General features: G+C 43.7%; 1 protein-coding gene across 2 annotated transcripts in view; it reads left to right on the plus strand.

The window, feature by feature from the left end:
• Nucleotides 1–20,000, plus strand: part of TPCN2 (two pore segment channel 2) — a 66,739-nt gene that overhangs the window by 2,116 nt on the left and 44,623 nt on the right. Inside the window, exons 2-7 of one of the 2 annotated variants that reach the window (XM_056527571.1) lie at nucleotides 2,035–2,096; nucleotides 6,455–6,531; nucleotides 10,665–10,842; nucleotides 13,521–13,637; nucleotides 17,424–17,530; nucleotides 19,068–19,140. In XM_056527571.1, coding sequence (XP_056383546.1) covers nucleotides 2,035–2,096; nucleotides 6,455–6,531; nucleotides 10,665–10,842; nucleotides 13,521–13,637; nucleotides 17,424–17,530; nucleotides 19,068–19,140 — 614 coding nt within the window. Of the gene's footprint in view, nucleotides 1–2,034; nucleotides 2,097–6,454; nucleotides 6,532–10,664; nucleotides 10,843–13,520; nucleotides 13,638–17,423; nucleotides 17,531–19,041; nucleotides 19,141–20,000 lie in introns of those variants that run through there. The other variant, XM_056527572.1, reaches the window with a different exon arrangement.

The following is a 20,000-nucleotide window of genomic DNA, read 5'->3' on the forward strand; positions in this document are numbered from 1 at the left end:
AGCCATCAATTCTAGCAATGACATAACTTATAGGGATTGCCCTTTTATGTCCTTTTATTTTATTATTATAATTTTTTTCTCCAGTTATAGATGCAGCTTTTTGATGTATTTATAGACTGGACTCCTGTACAGAATGAGAGGAGGATTAGGAAGGAATGAGGGATAAGTAAGAGGCTGTCATCAGTGTTGGGAGTAGTTGTCCCTGATTAAAGGGGTATTCCAGGAAAAAACTTTTTTTTTATATATAAATCAACTGGCTCCAGAAAATTAACCAGATTTGTAAATTACTTCTATTAAAAAATCTTAATCCTTTCAGTACTTATGAGCTTCTGAAGTTAAGGTTGTTGTTCTTTTCTGTCTAAATCCTCTCTGATGACACCTGTCTCGGGAAACACCCAGTTTAGAAGAGGTTTGCTATGGGGATTTGCTTCTAAACTGGGCATTTCCCGAGACAGGTGTCATCAGAGAGCACTTAGACAGAAAAGAACAACCTTAACTTCAGAAGCTCATAAGTACTGAAAGGATTAAGATTTTTTTAATAGAAGTAATTTACAAATCTGTTTAACTTTCTGGAGCCAGTTGTTATATATAAAAAAGTTTTTTTCCTGGAATACCCCTTTAAGTGTGTGTCATCGGACTCGGAGGCTACTCCCTCCTTTATTGCCATTAACCCATGACAGACGTTCTAACCTATTATAAGATATGACAGGGCATTGTCATAAATCCTGCAGAACATTTCATGTATTGTCATTCAGTGAGCGGGGATAAAGATGGCCGCTCTGAGCTGGAACATACATGACGATTCCTGGATCTCCCATAGACTTCTATGCAGAAAACTGCTTCATTTCCTTTTATATTAACCCCTTAAGGACCAGACCAACTACAAGATGGCATTGTCACCTATCAGATTCCTCCCAGCAGCTCCCAGACCCCTCCCAGCTGTATACTGCTGCTGCTATCTCTATGGGATCAGGATATATAGTAGTTATACACCTCCCCTCCAGCTCTATCTGTATACTGCTGCTATTTCTATGGGATCAGGATATATACAGTAGTAGTTATACATCTCCGCTTCAGCTCTATCTGTATACTGTTGCTGCTATCTCGATGGGATCAGGATATATAGTAGCTATACAGCTCCCTTCCAGCTCTATCTGTATACTGCTGCTATCTTTATGATATCAGGATATATAGTTGTTACACACTTCCCCTCCCAGCTCTACCTGTATACTGATGCTGATATCTCTGTGGGATCAGGTTAAATCGCTATACACGTTCCTTTCCCAGCTCTATCTGTATACTGCTGCTGCTATCTTTATGGGATCTGGGTATATAGTAGTTATACAGCTCCCCTCCCAGCTCTATCTATTTACTGCTACTCCTGCTGTGTTCACACATTGCGTTTGTGCTGTTATTTTTCCAACATGGTGACATTTTACCACAATTGTGCAAATCACTGTAGAAACGTAATATATATATATATATATATATATATATATATATATATATATATATGCAAAAACCTCCAAAATGCAGTAACATTTTAACATGTACACAGCCTGAAGACTTCAAATCTTCATAAAACACCTTAAGGGTAGGGTCACACTGGGCGGATACACAGTGTATTTGATACTGCGAGAAATCTGCCAGCACTAGAAGCCTGATTAGATGAACAGGTGCAATGATCAAACACCGCACCCCCAGGCCCAAGGATTCATGGAAAATGTAGTCTGCATTACAGAATAACTTATAGAATTCTACTTCATGGGTGCCTTCTCCTTACCATAGGGCAGTGTTTCCCAACCAGGGTGCCTCCAGGTGTTGCAAGACCACAACTCCCAGCATGCCCGCACAGCCAAAGGCTGCCATACGGAGAATGCAGTTAGATTTGTGCAGGGTTTTTCCTTTTGTGGATGTGAATGGGAAGTGTGTTACCATTCACTGACAGCAAGAAAGGATCTTGTAGAAATGGCTGAACACGTCTAGTATATGATGCACACATCCTGAACATGGGATCCATTTCTATTTCTGCAGGTTTGGCGGATAATGACCTCTACGTAAATCAGGCTGTTGTGTTCATTGAAGATGCAATCCAGGTAAGTGAGGGAGCAATCATGGGTACATTTATTTTCCTTCATTTTGCTTCCATGTTCAGTCATATTTTTTTAGGGCACTTCAAGGAGTTTTTATTGCTCTATGTGTTTTCCAACCAGTGTGCCTCCAGCTGTTGCAAAACCCAGCAAGCCACTCTGGTTGGGAAATGTTGCTTTATTAAAACCCAGCCTTAGGGTACGTTCACACGGGTGGATTTTTTTGCGGGTTTTCCGCTGCGTATTTGAAAGTGGGCGGGCTCTTTTCAGCTGTCCACAGCAGATTTTCCGCGGCGGAATTTACACTGCGGAAAATCCGCCGTAAGCCCCATTGAAGTCAGTAGGGACTGTGGGGGATTTTCCGCAGCGTAAATTCCACCGTGGAAAATCTGCTGCGGACAGCCGAAAAGAGCCCGCCCACTTTCAAATACGCAGCGGAAAACCCGCAAAAAAATCCGCTCGTGTGAACGCACCCTTATACATTAAAGCTGTATCTATTATTCTGCAAACTTCAGCGCTGACATCTCTCGGCCTACCTTGTGTGCTGTGTATCTGCAAATCACCAAACCAGACCCTGACGACTAATCTGATGTAAGAGAAAACTTAGCTAAGTGTTTTATGACAGGTGGGTTCACTGTTCCTAGTACTAACCAGCAGAATAGTGAGTGCAGCTCTGGAGTATAATACAGGATATAACTCGGGATCAGTACAGGATAAGTAATGTAATGTATGTACACAGTGACCTCGCCAGCAGAATAGTGAGTACAGCTCTGGAGTATAATACAGGATATAACTCGGGATCAGTACAGGATAAGTAATGTAATGTATGTACACAGTGACCTCACCAGCAGAATAGTGAGTACAGCTCTGGAGTATAATACAGGATATAACTCAGTATCAGTACAGGATAAGTAATGTAATGTATGTACACAGTGACCTCACCAGCAGAATAGTGAGTACAGCTCTGGAGTATAATACAGAATATAACTCGGGATCAGTACAGGATAAGTAATGTAATGTATGTACACAGTGACCTCACCAGCAGAATAGTGAGTACAGCTCTGGAGTATAATACAGGATATAACTCAGTATCAGTACAGGATAAGTAATGTAATGTATGTACACAGTGACATCACCAGCAGAATAGTGAGTACAGCTCTGGAGTATAATACAGGATATAACTCAGGATCAGTACAGGATAAGTAATGTAATGTATGTACACAGTGACCTCAACAGCAGAATAGTGAGTACAGCTCTGGAGTATATAATACAGGATATAACTCAGGATCAGTACAGGATAAGTAATGTAATGTATGTACACAGTGACCCCACCAGCAGAATAGTGAGTACAGCTCTGGAGTATAATACAGGATATAACTCAGGATCAGCACAGGATAAGTAATGTATGTACACGGTGACCCCACCAGCAGAATAGTGAGTACAGCTGTGAAGTATAATACAGGATATAACTCAGGATCAGTACAGGATAAGTAATGTAATATATGTACACAGTGACCTCACCAGAAGAATAGTGAGTACAGCTCTGGAGTATAATACAGGATATAACTCAGGATCAGAACAGGATAAGTAATGTAATGTATGTACACAGTGATCTCACCAGCAGAATAGTGAGTACAGCTCTGGAGTATAATACAGGATATAACTCAGGATCAGTACAGGATAAGTAATGTAATGTATGTACATAGTGACCCCACCAGCAGAATAGTGAGTACTGCTCTGGAGTATAATACAGGATATAACTCAGGATCAGTACAGGATAAGTAATGTAATGTATGTACACAGTGACCTCACCAGCAGAATAGTGAGTACAGCTCTGGAGTATAATACAGAATATAACTCAGGATCAGTACAGGATAAGTAATGTAATGTATGTACACAGTGACCCCCCCCCACCAGCAGAATAGTGAGTGCAGCTCTGGAGTATAATACAGAATTAAAAGATTAGTAATAAATGGTTGAACTTTTTTGTTTGGGAGATGTTTTATATGGTTGTAATTGAATACAGTATAGACTTTACTGGGCATTTTGTGATAGTCTAAAGTGAAAAAAAAAGAGCCTTCCTCTGTATATCTGTCACCATTACACACAGGACATAACCATATAACTCTCAATAATAGTCCTGTAATGACATCCATTATGCCTGGCCTGGGGGGGTTTATGTACCAGAATATTCCGGCAGCCAACAAGGCAAACTTGTGACTACAGACGTAAGGGGACAGCAGGTCTATTCCAGTATTTCCCTTCGCTTGCTTATGTGTCTTGGACGAGATACTTTTTCTGTGGGTCGAATAGGATCTGTTAGATAACTAATCTGAAGACAGATTGTACCGTCTAGGGCCCCTTTCACACTACAGGCATCATACTGCTTTTTTACTGCCGTTATTTTGCAATAACTGATCATAACGGATGATAACTGATCATCATACGTTATTTTTAATGTTTTTTTTTCTTAGGCTAGGTTCACATCACGATTTAACCATCAGATTATCGGACCATAAAATCAGATGCAATCGGATTGCAAAAAATCGTATACAATCATATGTAAAAAATTTCTTTGCTATCTGATTTAAAAATCTTATCCAAAAATCGTACAGATGAAAATTCCATCCGATTTTCAATAAAAATTTGATCCTGTTTTTAAAATTAATGTTTGCCAATGGCAATAAAGTTTTATATATTTGAAGTGTATGTGTTTTGAGGCCTACGGCGCATGCGTACAAAAAAATCGTGTGCGATTAATCTGATAGAATGGCGCAGTCAGACGATTCCATGCGATTTACATAGACATCAATAATAAAAAAAATCGGACACAATTTCGATCCGATTTTGAATCTGGATGAAAAATTTGTGGTCAACCACGATTTTACCTCCGATCTTAAATCGTGCAAAATCGGACGCGGAGCAAAACTGATGCGTTTGTTGTCTATCATTAATGAATGGAAGTCAATGGATACGACTTGGCGCGCAGATTTGTACGATTTCAAAGTTAAAAGTCGTGAGAAGAAGTAGGATGGTAAAATCGTGATGTGAATGCACGCTTAAAAAACCTGATCATCTGTTATTACTATTTACATCTGTTATTTTTTTTTTATTTAATCAGGTTTTTAACCCTTTTTTTTTTTTTTTGTAAAGCTGTACTGAACATGCTCAGTATAAAAACAAAAACAAAAAAAAACCAACAAAAAAAAAAAAAACGGACGTTAAAAAACCTGACCGTATCGAATGCTTTTTTTGAACATCCGGTTCCCAAAGACTTCAATATTAAAGGGGTTATCCAGGAAAAAAACTTTTTTTTATATATCAACTGGCTCCAGAAAGTTAAACAGATTTGTAAATTAGTTCTATTTAAAAAAATCTTAATCCTTTCAGTACTTATGAGCTGCTGAAGTTAAGGTTGTTCTTTTCTATCTAAGTGCTCTCTGATGACACTTGTCTCGGGAACCGCCCAGTTTAGAAGCAAATCCCCATAGCAAACCTCTTCTAAACTGGGCGTTTCCCGAGACAGGTGTCATCAGAGAGGATTTAGACAGAAAAGAACAACCTTAACTTCAGAAGCTCATAAGTACTGAAAGGATTAAGATTTTTTAATAGGAGTAATTTACAAATCTGTTTAACTTTCTGGAGCCAGTTGATATATATGTATCAACTGGCTCCAGAAAGTTATATATATTTATATAAATTCCTGGAATACCCCTTTAAATTTTAACATCCGTTTTTTCACCATTTTTTAATTTTTTTAAATTTTTTTTTTTTGCCGGACCAAAAAATGAGTGCATGCACCGTCTTTTGTGGCGGCAAAAATGACTGAGATTAGTAAAAACGGACATGGCCTGATGCAAAAGGATGGTCAAAAAATCCCATTGACATGAATGGGATTTTTTGTCTGCCGTTTTCAGGACTTTTTGCCGGGAGTAATAACGGAGTTTTTTTTTATACCTGTAGTGTGAAAGGGGCCTAATTGTGGCTAATAACCCCTGGAGGTTAGCAGTTCCCTATGGCATCATTGCCAGGCTGTATACTACCAGTTTGCGTTGCCTCAATACATCCAAAAAGGAAAGTGAAACTAGTCTTGATTAAAAGCCTCCTACTATGTTGTGATTCTATGCTGACCTCGTTGTCTCCATGGTTACAGACTACAAACAATCCCTGTGTAGTCAGGTCCTGCAGTCTTTTGTTACTCCTCCTCCTTTTTGCAAAACGTCAACTCCCAGCATGCTTGGACAGCCGTTGGCTGTCCGGGCATGCTGGGAGTTGAAGTTTTGCAACATCTGGAGGGCCACATTTTCAGACCACTGGCCTAGAGTCATCATGTACGGACAAACCTTTCTTCTTTGTGTTTGCAGTATCGCTCCATAGACCACCGCGTTGACCAGAACTCCCTGCAGTTGTATCGATGGTATTATTCGGACCTGTGCCAATGGTGAGCAGCGCAGACTCCAACGTCTAATGATATGGACTCGCACCCACAAGAAAGAATTTAAAGGGGTATTCCAGGAAAAAGATAGATAGAGATATATATATATATATATATATATATATATATATATATATATATATATATATCTCTCAACTGGCTCCAGAAAGTTTAACAGATTTGTAAATTACTTCTATTAAATCTTAATCCTTCCAATAATTATCAGCTGCTGAAGTTGAGTTGTTCTTTTCTGTCTGGCAACAGTGCTCTCTGCTGACACCTCTGCTTGTCTCGGGAACTGCACAGAGTAAAAAAGGTTTGCTATGGGGATTTGCTTCTACTCTGGACAGTTCCCGAGACAGGTGTCCTCAGAGAGCACTTAGACAGAAAAGAACAGCTCAACTTCAGCAGCTCATAAGTACTGAAAGGATTAAGATTTTTTTAATAGAAGTAATTGCAAATCTGTAGAGCCAGTTGATATATAAAAAAAAAAAAAAAAAAAAAAAAAATTTTTTCCTGTATAACCCCCTTTTAAAGGAGTACTCCGCCCCTAGACATCTTATCCCCTATCGAAAGGATAGGGGATAAGATGTCAGATCGCGGGGGTCCAGCCGCTGGGGACCCCCGGGATCTCTGCTGCAGGACCCACCTGTTGTGGCTTCCGCAAACGCTGGAGGCTCTCATCCTAACGCCTCACGACCACGGTGACGGGAGATTGTGACGTCACCACTCCGCCCCCGTGTGACGTCACACCCCGCCCCCTCAATGCAAGTCTACTGGAGGGGTTGTGACGGCTGTCACGCCCCCTCCCATAGACTTGCATTGAGGGGCGGGGCGCAAAGTCACACGGGGGCGGAGTCGAGATGTCACGATCTCACGTCACCGTGGTCGGGAGCCGAAGCCTCCAGCGTTTCCGAGGTGGGTGCTGCAGCCGAGATCCCGGGGGTCCCCAGCGGCAGGACCCCCGCGATCTGACATCTTCGATAGGGGATAAGATGTCTAGGGGCGGAGTACCCATTCAAAGTAGCTGTGAAAAATTAGGAAAATACATCTTATTTCTTCCTAAAAACAGTGCACAGGTTGTGTGTGGTATTGCAGTTATGCCCCATTTACTTTTAAAAGGGTTATCCAGGAATTAAAAAGCTTCTTTATAAAAACAGCGCCCCTTCTCTCCTCAGGGTGTGTGCAATATTGCAGTTTAGTTCCATTGAGGGTCATTGGAGCCAGATTTTTATACCATACACACACAACCTGAGGGCAGGAGTGGCGCTGTTTTTTGAAGAAATTAGCTCTGTGTTTCTATCCTTGGATAACCCCTTTAACCAATGACGTGTATACACGTCATTGTGCCAGTAACGGTATATGGCGTAGGATCCTGACTCGAGCCCGCGCCATACCGGACGGCCTTCAGAGGGCCGCCACTAATACCTGACATGTGACTGTCTGTTAACCCTTTGGATCGCTGTTGTCAAAGCTGACAGTGACATCTAAAGGGCTTTGAAATGGACCCTGGTGGTCTAGTCGGGGGTTGGGGGTGATCCACTTTTTCTGTTCCTCCTATGCTGACTGATAGAGCCTGGCTGGACCAGGCATTATTAATCGAGCTCAGAGCACACAGATCAATGGAGTTCTTTGGAACTGCATTGATCTGTATTAGGAATCGAATGATTCCTCCTAAAAATCCCCTAAGGGGACCAACCAAGTGTTGACATTTTTTTTTCTTAATTTTTTATTTTTTAAGTTTAAAAAACACCCATTAAACCCCATCCATATTAGAAGTTTAAATCGCCCCCCTGTGCCGCGTAAACCTAAAAAAAAAAATCCAAACCCCAGAATTGTGTTTTTTTTTTTTTTTTAATCATATCGTAATTCAAAATGAGGTAAAAAGCGGTCAAAAAGTATGATCAATACCAAAATGGCACAGATTCAAACAGAAAATAAAACAATTATAAGGGGGTCAGAAAATAGCAATTAAACACATTTTTTTTTTTTCTCTAAAAAGTTTAGAATTTTTTCAATTAGTAAAACATGATGCAAACTATACAAATTGGGTATTGTTTTAATTGTGCCGATCTAAAGTTTTGGAGCATATGTTTTGGAATAATGAATGAAGACATTACAAAGTACAAATAGGAGTTATGGCTATTAAAGGAGGAAAAAACTAAAATTGGCCTGGTCCTTAAAGGGGTACTCCGTTGAAAAACTTTTTTTTATTTTTTTTTAAATCAACTGGTGCCAGAAAGTTAAACAGATTTATAAAATTATTTTTATTAAAAAATATTAATCCTTTCAGTACAGCTGCTGTATGCTCCAGAGGAAGTTGTGTAGTTCTTTCCAGTCTGACCAACGTGCTCTCTGCTGACACCTCTGTCCATGTCAGGAACTGTTTAGAGTAGGAGCAAATCCCCATAGCAAACCTATCCTGCTCTGGATAGTTCCTGTCATGGACAGAGGTGGCAGCAGAGAGGAGTGTGGTCAGACTGGAAAGAACTACACAACTTCCTCTGTAGTATACAGCAGCTGATAAGTACTGGGAGGATTAAGATTTTTTAATCGAAGTAATTTACAAATCTGTTTTAACTTTCTGGCACCAGTTGATTTCACCGGAGTACCCCTTCAAGGGGTTAATGGAGTTGAGCTGCAATGCCGCACACAACCTTTGGGCAGGCGTGGTGCTGTTCCTGGTAGAAAGCAGCCGTGTTTTACTATTTATGGCCCTTTTAACTAAGGCTATGCAAGTGGAGCCCGTCAGCAAATGCTGTTATGTCAGCCAGACCACTTGCTTCTTGCTGGCGTAGAAAGAGGAAGGCGAGTGATTATCAACACCCGTGTTTTTTTTAATTAGCGCTATTTATGTATAATGGTAAAAAATAAAAATAAAAAAAGAGAGAAAACGAATTAACTTCAAGCTGTTGTAGCCTGTTATCAGCCGTTTCAGGCTGAGTAGCAGTTGACGATACTTTTTCAATGGGTTGAGTGACAAGGAGTCCGGAAACTTCTTTGCCCCATGTGATCGCTACTGTATCTCCTATATGTATAGTGATCCCTCAACATACAATAGTTTCAACATACAATGGTCTTTTCTGGACCATTGTAACTTGTAACCAGACACAACATACAATGTACAGACAGTCCAGATCTGTGATACCTGTCAATGGCTGGAAGATCTGACCAATCAGAATGGCCATTCATTGGTAAAACACCTGTATTACTGAAGTGCATGCACTGACTGGTGTCTGGTAGCGCCCCCTACAGTACAGGGAGGTATTACATGTTCTGTACTCTTTACCTGTATTACTGAAGTGCATGCACTGACTGGTGTCTGGTAGCGCCCCCTACAGTACAGGGCGGTACTACATGTTCTGTACCCTTTACCTGTACCAGGGTTACCTGCTCCTTTGGACACCAGGTGAGGGTGACTCCATTACTTTTTTAGGACACTGTGTTCTGTACAGGACCCTGAAGAAGCTCCTGTCCTCTACATAGACAGTGATTACACCTCCCAGCAGATCTTTATTACCATTATATATAAGGATTTGCTTTATCTATATTAGTTATCTACTTATTTTTCTTTAATCCTCACTTTTCCTATTTTTTGTATGACATTTTGTTGGCTTCAGAACCAATTACCAGGTTTCCATAGAGTTATGGTCTCAACTTACAATGGTCTCAACCTACAATGGTCGTCCTGGAACCAATTAATATTGTAACTTGAGGGACCACTGTATCTCCAATTCTCACAATCTCAGGAGACGTTTCCATTAGAGATGAGCGAATTTACAGTAAATTCGATTCGTCACGAACTTCTCGGCTCGGCAGTTGATTACTTTTCCTGCATAAATTAGTTCAGCTTTCCGGTGCTCCGGTGGGCTGGAAAAGGTGGATACAGTCCTAGGAGACTCTTTCCTAGGAATGTATCCACCTTTTCCAGCCCACCGGAGCACCTGAAGGCTGAACTAATTTACGCAGGATAATCATCAACTGCCGAGCCGAGAAGTTTGCGACGAATTGAATTTACTGTAAGTTCGCTCATCTCTAGTTGCCATACCCCATTGTTACCTGTCCTATAATTTTGCTCTTTAAGGTACATTTAAGGTAAATTTTTTTATTTAATTTAATTTTTTTACATTTTTCTGTAGGATTTTAAATGTGACAATATTTGTGAATCTGGCGTTGGCCTTTATCGAAAAGCCTTCTTCTCTGACAGCCACGTCGGACGTCCGATACCGCAAAGCAGCCTGGGAGCCACCATGTGGGCTGACAGAGAGCATAGAGTTCATCACCTTTCTTACCTTTATCACTGATCTCTCTGTGAAGGTAAGTGTTCAGACCCCCCCCCCCCCCCCCCCCCACACTGCTCTGTCTACATCAATGTTTCCCAACCAGGGTGCCTCCAGCTGTTGCAAAGCTACCACTTCCAGCATGCCTGGAAAGTCTTTGGAAGAAAGCATCCTTGTTTTCAAATCCTCGATTTCTTCTTTAAGGGGGTTATCCAAGATTAGATTAGATTAGATTCTTCCGAAAACAGCGCCGACCCTGTCCTCAGGTTTTGTGTGGTATTGCAGCTCAGTTCTATTGAAGTGAATGGAGGCAAGCTACAATACTACACACAACCTGAGGACAGGGGTGGCGCTGTTTTTGGAAGAAATTATCGTATTTTTCGTCATATAAGACGCTCCGGTATATAAGACGCACCTAATTTTATAGGATAAAAATTTAGAAAAGAAAGATTCTGAACCAAATACAATGTAAAGTATAGGACAGTGGTCTTCAACCTGCGGATCTTCAGATGTTGCAAAACTATAACTCCCAGCATGCCCGGATAGCCAACGGCTGTCCGGGCATGCTGGGAGTTGTAGTTTTGCAACATCTGGAGGTCCGCAGGTTGAAGACCACTGGTATAGGAGGTTATGTTCACGTGTCTCTGCCGCTCCGAACCGTCACCGCTGCCCTGGCTGTCGCCCTTCATCGCTGTCGCCGCGTCCCCGGGGTGTCCCCGGCGCTCCAGAACGTCTCTGCTGCCCGGTATCCTCGCTCTCCGTCGCCGCGATCACGTCGCTATGCACGCCGCTCCTATTGGATGACGGGACGTCGTGCGCGATGACGTGATGACGACGAAGGAGAGCGCCGGCCATGCAGGGGATCCCGGCACGGAGCAGACACCGAGGAGGCAGGTAAGGTCCCTCCCGGTGTCCTGTAAGCTGTTCGGGACGGCGCGATTTCACCGCGGCGGTCCCAAACAGCCCGACAGAGCAACCGGGTTAGTGTCTCTTTCGCTTCAGACGCGGCGGTCAGCTTTGATCGCCGCATCTGAAGGGTTAATACAGGGCATCACCGCGATCGGTGATGTCCTGTATTAGCCGCGGGTCCCGGCCGTTGATGGCTGCAGGGACCGCCGCAATAGGACAGTTATTTGCCGTATAAGACGCACCAACTTTTGCCCCCCCCCTAGTTTTGGGGATGAAAAAGTGGCAAAAATACAGTAGCTCTGCTTTTCCTTTCCTGGATGACCCAAGTGTTGTATTTTTAAAAGGTAATATATGCAAAGGGAAACAGGACGGCGCTCAAAGTGCCGCTTATCTCGGATAGACAGCAGTACAGTGGGTGCAGTGGGTACTTCACTCACCTGGTAGCATTATGCTTAGAAAATCTGCACATCCGTCAGGTATCCGCATGGTCTAGGGCAGTGTTTCTCAACCAGGGTACCTCCAGCTGTTGCAAAACTAAAACTCCCAGCATGCCCAGACAGCCAACAGCTGTCGGGGCATGCTGGGTGTTGTAGTTTTGCAACAGCTGGAGGCACCCTGGTTGGAAAACACTGGTCTAGGGCAGGTCCTGATTGCAGTCTAGTAACCTCCCCCAGGTCAGGCTCTGATGCGGGCATAAGAATAAATCCAAGATGGGTGATGGGAGCAGTGCTCTATGCAGCACCCGGGAAAGCTGGGATTCTTGATTGGTGCAAATCGGGATGGAAAAAAAAAACAGGGTCTGCCCTGATGTTTATGCTGAGTTTCAACTTAATTTGAAAGTTACAGACGAGTTTTGAGGTATTAGGGGTACTCCATTGGAAAACAAGAATTTTTTCTTAATCAACTGGTGGCAGAAAGTTAAACAGATTAGTAAATTACCTCAGTTTAAAAATCTTAATCCTTCCAGTATTTATCAGCTGCTGTATAATCCACAGTAAATTCTTTTTTCTTTTTGAATTTCTTTCCAGTGTGACCACAGTGCTCTCTCCTGACACCTCTGTCCATGTCAGGAACTGTCCAGAGCTGGATAGGTTTGCTGTGAGGGATTTGCTCCTGCTCTGCACAGTTCCTGCCATGGACAGAGGTGTCAGGAGAGAGCACTGTGGTCAGACAGAAAAGAAATTCAAAAAGAAAAGAACTTCCTCTGTAGTATACAGCAGCTGCTAAGTACTGGAAGGATTAAGATTTTTAAATAGAAGTAATTAACAAATCTGTATAACTTCATGGCACCATTTGATTTAACACAATTTTTTTCCACTGGTATACCCCTTTAAGCCAGGTCATTACCTAATGACCTGGTCATGCTGGGAGCTGTAGTTTTGGAGGCACACTGTTTGGAAGAAACTGCTTTAAAGGGGTACTCCGGCGCTAAGACATCTTATCCCCTATCCTATCACGCCCCCTCCCATAGGCTTGCATTGAGGGGGCGGAGCGTGACATAGCACGGGGGCGGAGCTGTGACGTCACTATGCTCCGTCCCCGTGATCGCCAGTAATCAGACCCGGAGCGAGCACGCTCTGGGTGCTGATTCTAACGGGGTGCGGCGTGGAAAATCACTGGGGTCCCCAGCGGTGGGACCCCGTGATCAGGCATCTTATCCCCTATCCTTTGGATAGGGGATAAGATGTCTAGGGACTGAGTACCCCTTTAAATAAAGTGCTGGAGGTCTTGTACAATATCAGTGATTTTGATAAAAAAAAAAAAAAAAAAATGTTTTTAATTTTTTTAATTTTTTTTTATTATAAGAGTTATTTAATAGGGTGGACGGAGTTCATGAAGAACAAATGGCTGCTCTGCTACATCCTTACTCTCTCTGTTTCCATGGCGGATTGGACGGTCTCCGTGTGCTTCATGTGCAAAGAGGTGATGTGTTTTATTGTGGCTGAGCCAAGATCACGTGATAAGAGAACATACATAAAAGCATTTACGACAGTATTTTCTTAATCCTTGATGCAACAAGCAGAACAAGTTAAAGGGTGCCAGAAAGTTATACAGATTTGTAAATGACTTCTATTTAAAAAAAATCTTGATCCTTCCTGTACTTATCAGCTGCTGTATGCTCTACAGGAAGTTCTTTTTGAATTTCCTTTCTGTCTGACCACAGTGCTCTCTGCTGACACCTCTGTCCATGTCAGGAACTGTCCAGAGCAGGATAGGTTTGCTATGGGGGTTTGCTCCTACTCTAGTTCCTAAAATGGACAGAAGTGTCAGCAGAGAGCACTGTGGTCAGACAGAAAGGAAACTCAAAAAGAAAAGAACTTCCTGTAGCGCATACAGCAGCTGATAAGTACAGGAAAAACCTTTATTTTATATATATATATATATATATATATATATATATATATATATATATATATATATATATATATATATATAAAATATATATATATATATATATATATATATATATCTATCTATCTATCTATCTCAACTGACTCCAGAAAGTTAAACAGATTTGTAAATTACTTCTAATGAAAAAAAAATCTTAATCCTTTCAGAACTTATGAGCTGCTGAAGTTGAGTTGTTCTTTGCTGTCTAAGTGCTCTCTGATGACACCTGTCTCGGGAACCGGCCAGTTTAGAAGCAAATCCCCATAGCAAACCTCTTCTACTCTGTGCAGTTCCCGAGACAAGCAGAGATGTCAGCAGAGAGCACTGTTGTCGGACAGAAAACAACAACTCCACTTCAGCAGCTGATAGTTATTGAAAGGATTAAGATTTTTTAATAGAAGTAATTTATAAATCCGTTTGATATATATATAAAAAAAAATCTTTTTTCCTGGTTAACCCCTTTAACTTTCAGGCACCAGTTGAGTAAAAAAAAAATAAAAAAAATAAAAAAATGTAAGTTTTCCATGGGAGTACCCCTTTTAAATGTAAGTGCAGATCCCTTCTGAAAGAATTATTTTATTTAATTTTTTTCTCTCCCTCTCCTCCAAAGCTCAGAGCAGTGTTTTCCAACCAGGGCGCCTCCAGCTGTTGCAAAACTACAACTCCCAGCATGCCCGGACAGCCTTTGGCTGTCCGGGCATGCTGGGAGTTGTAGTTTTGCAACAGCTGAAGACCTCCTGGTTGCCAAACACTGGCTTAGAGTGTATGAACTATAGGTTTGGGAGAAGAGGTGGGCTTAGACTGTATTACCGCTAGAAAGGCGCTTTTTGCATTAGTCCCACCCTTATATACAGTCTGCAGCATAACCAAGCTACAGCGTTAGTGAAAGCGCTTATCCAGGATTAGAAAAAAAGCAGAGCCGGACAAAAAAATAAAAAAAAAACAGCGACACACCTGTCCTCAGGTTGTGTGCGGTATTGCAGCTCAGTTCCATTGGAGTAAATGGAGTCAAGGTGTAAAGTATTGTCCCTTCCAATGCTGCTAAAACCCCATTCACATCTTGTTTTGTATCTCATTGAATTTGTATTTTATTTTTTACTTGTTAGAGCCAGATATAGAGTAAAAATAAAAAATAAAATTTGTAAGAAATAAATACCGGTAAATAAATAATAAAAATGTTTATAAAATATTTTTATTTATTTTTTTCTAATGTTTTCTACTTTTATTAATTTTATATAATTTCATATTTTGTGAATTATGTTGACAGCCATCTTACCTGAGCTGTCATACAGTATTCAGAGATAGGCTTTATAGCAAGACCCATGGACCACAACTAGAGATGAGCGAACTTACAGTAAATTTGATTCGTAACGAACTTCTCGGCTCGGCAGTTGATGACTTTTCCTGCATAAATTAGTTCAGCTTTCAGGTGCTCCGGTGGGCTGGAAAAGGTGGATACAGTCGTAGGAAAGAGTCTCCTAGGACTGTATCCACCTTTTCCAGCCCACGGGAGCACCGGAAAGCTGAACTAATTTATGCAGGATAAAGTAATCAACTGCCGAGCCGAGAAGTTCGTGACGAATCGAATTTACTATAAGTTCGCTCATCTCTAGCCTCAACAGACAGGAGCAGACCTATTTACATGAATAGGAAAGAGTGCTGGACATGCTCTGTGACTCTGTGGGGGCTTTGAATTCGGCTGTAGGATCCAGCAGGGTGAATTTAAAAACCGGCAACAAAAATGGATACGGTCTAAAAACGAGCCGACCAGTCACTATCCCACTCCTTCCGGTTTATATAAATGAATTGTATGAGGCGCGGCGCTGAGATGCAAAACTTGGTGTGAATGCACCCTTATCTTTGAGGTCATTCCATGGGGAGGGGGAGGTTGAACTATGAGCATCAGCTGTTATGTGTACCTTTTTATTATCTATATACTTTTGTCACCTTTGACTTTATATGTGATAAGGAGGAGACTACTAGGAAGTGATCTATACAGAACAGGAAGTCTAAGCTTCGTTTTAGGCCTAGTGGCCAGAATGGAAACTGCAAGATTTCTGGATTATTTTATAATATATAATATTTTATACAATGAAAAATTGGAAAAAAAATGTAAATGTAAAAATTCTTTAAATAACGTGTTTAAAGGGTTACTTCGGTGCTCCAGCATTTAGTTCAAAACGGAGGGCGTTATCGTGACGTCACCGCTCCCATAGACATGAATGGAGGGGCCTGACCGTGATGTCACGACCTCTGCCGCAGGAAACCACCGTTTGTTTAGAATGCCGAGCGCTGCGGGAGATCGCAGGGGGCCCCGGGAGTAGAACCCTCGCAATCGGATATCGTATCCCCTATCCTTTGGATAGGGGGTAAGATGTCTAGCAGCGGAGTACCCCTATAACAACAGAAAAAACTTGATTTAATCAATAGGTCATTTTCTAATGACACCTTTCCTTTTTAAATAGATATGTGATTTACATTCGGTCTGTTTCCCCAAGTTTTATTTTTTTTTTATTTTTATTTTTATTTTTTCTCTTTGTGGGACTCAAAAATATATATTCGGGAAACAAATATAACACAATCACTACTCGACTGTTTGATCTTTAGCGAATCAATTTTTTGCCAGTATCCCAACATATACCAAGGACGTAGGCAGGGCCGGTTTTAGGCTTAGCGTGGCCCTAGGCAAAATCAAAAGAGGGGCCCCAAAAGTCGTAATAGTGAACTAACCTGATTTGCACATTTTTGGTCACTTCAAATACCATAAAAATATCTAAAAAGCAATTGAAAAGTCCCATGAAAACAAAAATGGTACCAATAAAAACTACAAATCACAGCGCAAAAAATTACCTCTTCTCCGGAGGAGCGGCCAGCTGCGAGGCCCCTTTAGTGTCATCTGAAAAGGTGGCCTTGCGCGGGGGACCAGGGGCCACCGGGGTAGATGAGCGGCCCCGCGGACAGCGTCCCGGCGCACCCGATCACGGCCGTCTTTGAACTGTGTGCGTGCATGCGCACGCAGTTCAAACAGGCTCTGCAAATAGCCAGCGGTGCGTGACCGGCAACGGATGTTCTCTGGGTTAAATGGACCCAGGGAGCATTTAATTCGATACGCCCCTGTGCTGGTCACCGTTTTAAAGTTGCAGTGGCCGGGCTGCAGCGGGCCACTGATCCACTACTGAGCAGCTGGCAGGGGGCCCCCTGGGGGATGGGGACCCTAGGCAATTGCCCGGTTTGCCCCGCCCTAACGCCGGCCCTGGACGTAGACCACAAACGAGATGCGAAAATCATTATAAATTTTATTCATTTATTTTCTTAAAGGGGGTGAGAATTCGGAGGCTCCTGCGTCCCTTCTTTCTTCTCCAAAATTCATCTCTAATGAAGAAAACTCTCAAATGTATCAAGAGAACACTACCGGAGATGGCAAGGTATGAAAGCGGGCGGGTGGCATGGTGTGGCATGTGTCTTGGCACTGTTACTGACTGTGGGGATATTTTTTATTGGCATCCAATCCATAAATACTGTACAAAGATGGACTTGAAAGCCGGGCGGCTGAGATGGAAATACAGCAGGGGAAACAAAAACACCTGCTACAATTGTTTCACGCCTCAATTGGCGTTTCTACGGGCTGGTGCTAGAGCACCAGCCCGTAGGAACGCCAGTTGAGGTGTGAAACAATTGTAGCAGGTGTTTTTGTTTCCCTCGCTGTATTTCCATCTCTGCCTCTTCTTACCTGGTGTAAAGTCAGTGCAGCCGTTCAGGAGATATCCATCTTGTTGTTAATATGGTGATCAGGGGCGTAGCTAGAAACCCAGGGCCCTGGTGTGAAAAATTGCCCTGGGCCCACCACCACCTGACGACGTGCTTACCCAATCCTGGATGACCCCTTACTCGGTCGCACAAAGATATCAGTGACTACAGCACTGATGGGACACAGTCAGGAGAATACACAACGATATAAGTGACCAACAGGCAGGGCCAGACAGACAAAACAGACATTTAAGGCTAAGCAGACCATTTTTCTGGTGGGTGTCCAACTGCTGGGACCCCCACCAATCACCTTGGTTCCAGTTGCGCTACACCTGTTATAAAGCTATAACTCCCATCATGTCTGGAGAGCCTCAGGCATTATAGGAGTTTTAGTTTTGCCAAAGATTAGGGTACATCGTCACCCATCATCACTGAGGAACTTACAAGTGACTCCAGCTCTGATGGGACAGTCAGGAGAAAACACAATGATATCAGTGACCTGAGTGACGTCTTCTGTTGTATTTCCTTTTCTTCTTTATCTGTTCCAGATGTCAGGACTTCTTCCAGCTCCATCTTCTCTGCAGAGTCTGACATCCAGACACTATAGTCTCCTCACTTTCTCAGGGACCGACCTGCGGCGGTAGCACAGGCCACTACACTATACTATGGGGCCCGGTCGCAATGGCAACCTTGGCGACATCTATAGCTACGTCACTGATGGTGATGTCGTCTTATACGCACTAAGGCGGCTGCTGCTGTTCGTGCACTACTTTCTCCTGGCTGATAACCCCTCCCCCTTTGGCTGATAACTCCACCCCTTCATGCATTTTTTTCTCCTTGTCTTCAATATGGGTGGAGTTATCTGCTTAAGAGGGTGACATTGTCACAACAGTGGACGGAAGCACGTACAGTAGCCGCCTCCATTGTAGTTAAAAATAAATGACCATATTATTATCTCCTGAAAGGCTGCAACGATTCTCACCCGTTAGCAGCAGGGTCGCCGACGCTATCTATCTGTATATTCTGGTTAGTGCGGGTGATCCTGCTGTCACGTTCCACACAATTTGTAATGTTGCTTGGGAGCACAGAACAGCTCAGAGCATGCATGTTTTGGTTCTGTTTGAGATTCTTATGTTCTGCGGCTTCAGTTATGGATATTACATTGTGCAGGGTTCTGGTTTGTTTCTAGTCTGTCATGGATTTGTCTCCTCATAGTGTGATGCTCCTCCTGGCTTTGCACCTCTGCCTCTTCACCATGTTTGGTATGCTGCTGTTTGCTCATGCAAAGGTAACTACATAACTCATAATCATAATAATAATGATAATTCTCTATGTAACACACACATTCACTCTAATAAGAAATATGCTTTACCTCTGTACTATCATTTGAACCACTAGGCACCCTGTGCCCCTCCGGCCGCCACTGGGCACCCTGTGCCCCTCTGGCTGGCCGCCACTGGGCACCCTGTGCCCCTCTGGCTGGCCGCCACTAGGCTCCCTGTGCCCCTCCGGCCGGCCGCCACTAGGCTCCCTGTGCCCCTCCGGCCGGCTGCCACTAGGCTCCTTGTGCCCCTCCGGCCGGCTGCCACTAGGCTCCCTGTGCCCCTCCGGCCGGCTGCCACTAGGCTCCCTGTGCCCCTCCGGCCGGCTGCCACTAGGCTCCCTGTGCCCCTCCGGCCGGCTGCCACTGGGCTCCCTGTGCCCCTCCGGCCGGCTGCCACTGGGCTCCCTGTGCCCCTCCGGCCGGCTGCCACTGGGCTCCCTGTGCCCCTCCGGCCGGCTGCCACTGGGCTCCCTGTGCCCCTCCGGCCGGCTGCCACTGGGCTCCCTGTGCCCCTCCGGCCGGCTGCCACTGGGCTCCCTGTGCCCCTCCGGCCGGCTGCCACTGGGCTCCCTGTGCCCCTCCGGCCGGCTGCCACTGGGCTCCCTGTGCCCCTCCGGCCGGCTGCCACTGGGCTCCCTGTGCCCCTCCGGCCGGCTGCCACTGGGCTCCCTGTGCCCCTCCGGCCGGCTGCCACTGGGCTCCCTGTGCCCCTCCGGCCGGCTGCCACTGGGCTCCCTGTGCCCCTCCGGCCGGCTGCCACTGGGCTCCCTGTGCCCCTCCGGCCGGCTGCCACTGGGCTCCCTGTGCCCCTCCGGCCGGCTGCC

This window comes from Hyla sarda, chromosome 6 (genome assembly GCF_029499605.1).
Source record: "Hyla sarda isolate aHylSar1 chromosome 6, aHylSar1.hap1, whole genome shotgun sequence".
Lineage (NCBI taxonomy): Eukaryota > Metazoa > Chordata > Amphibia > Anura > Hylidae > Hyla > Hyla sarda.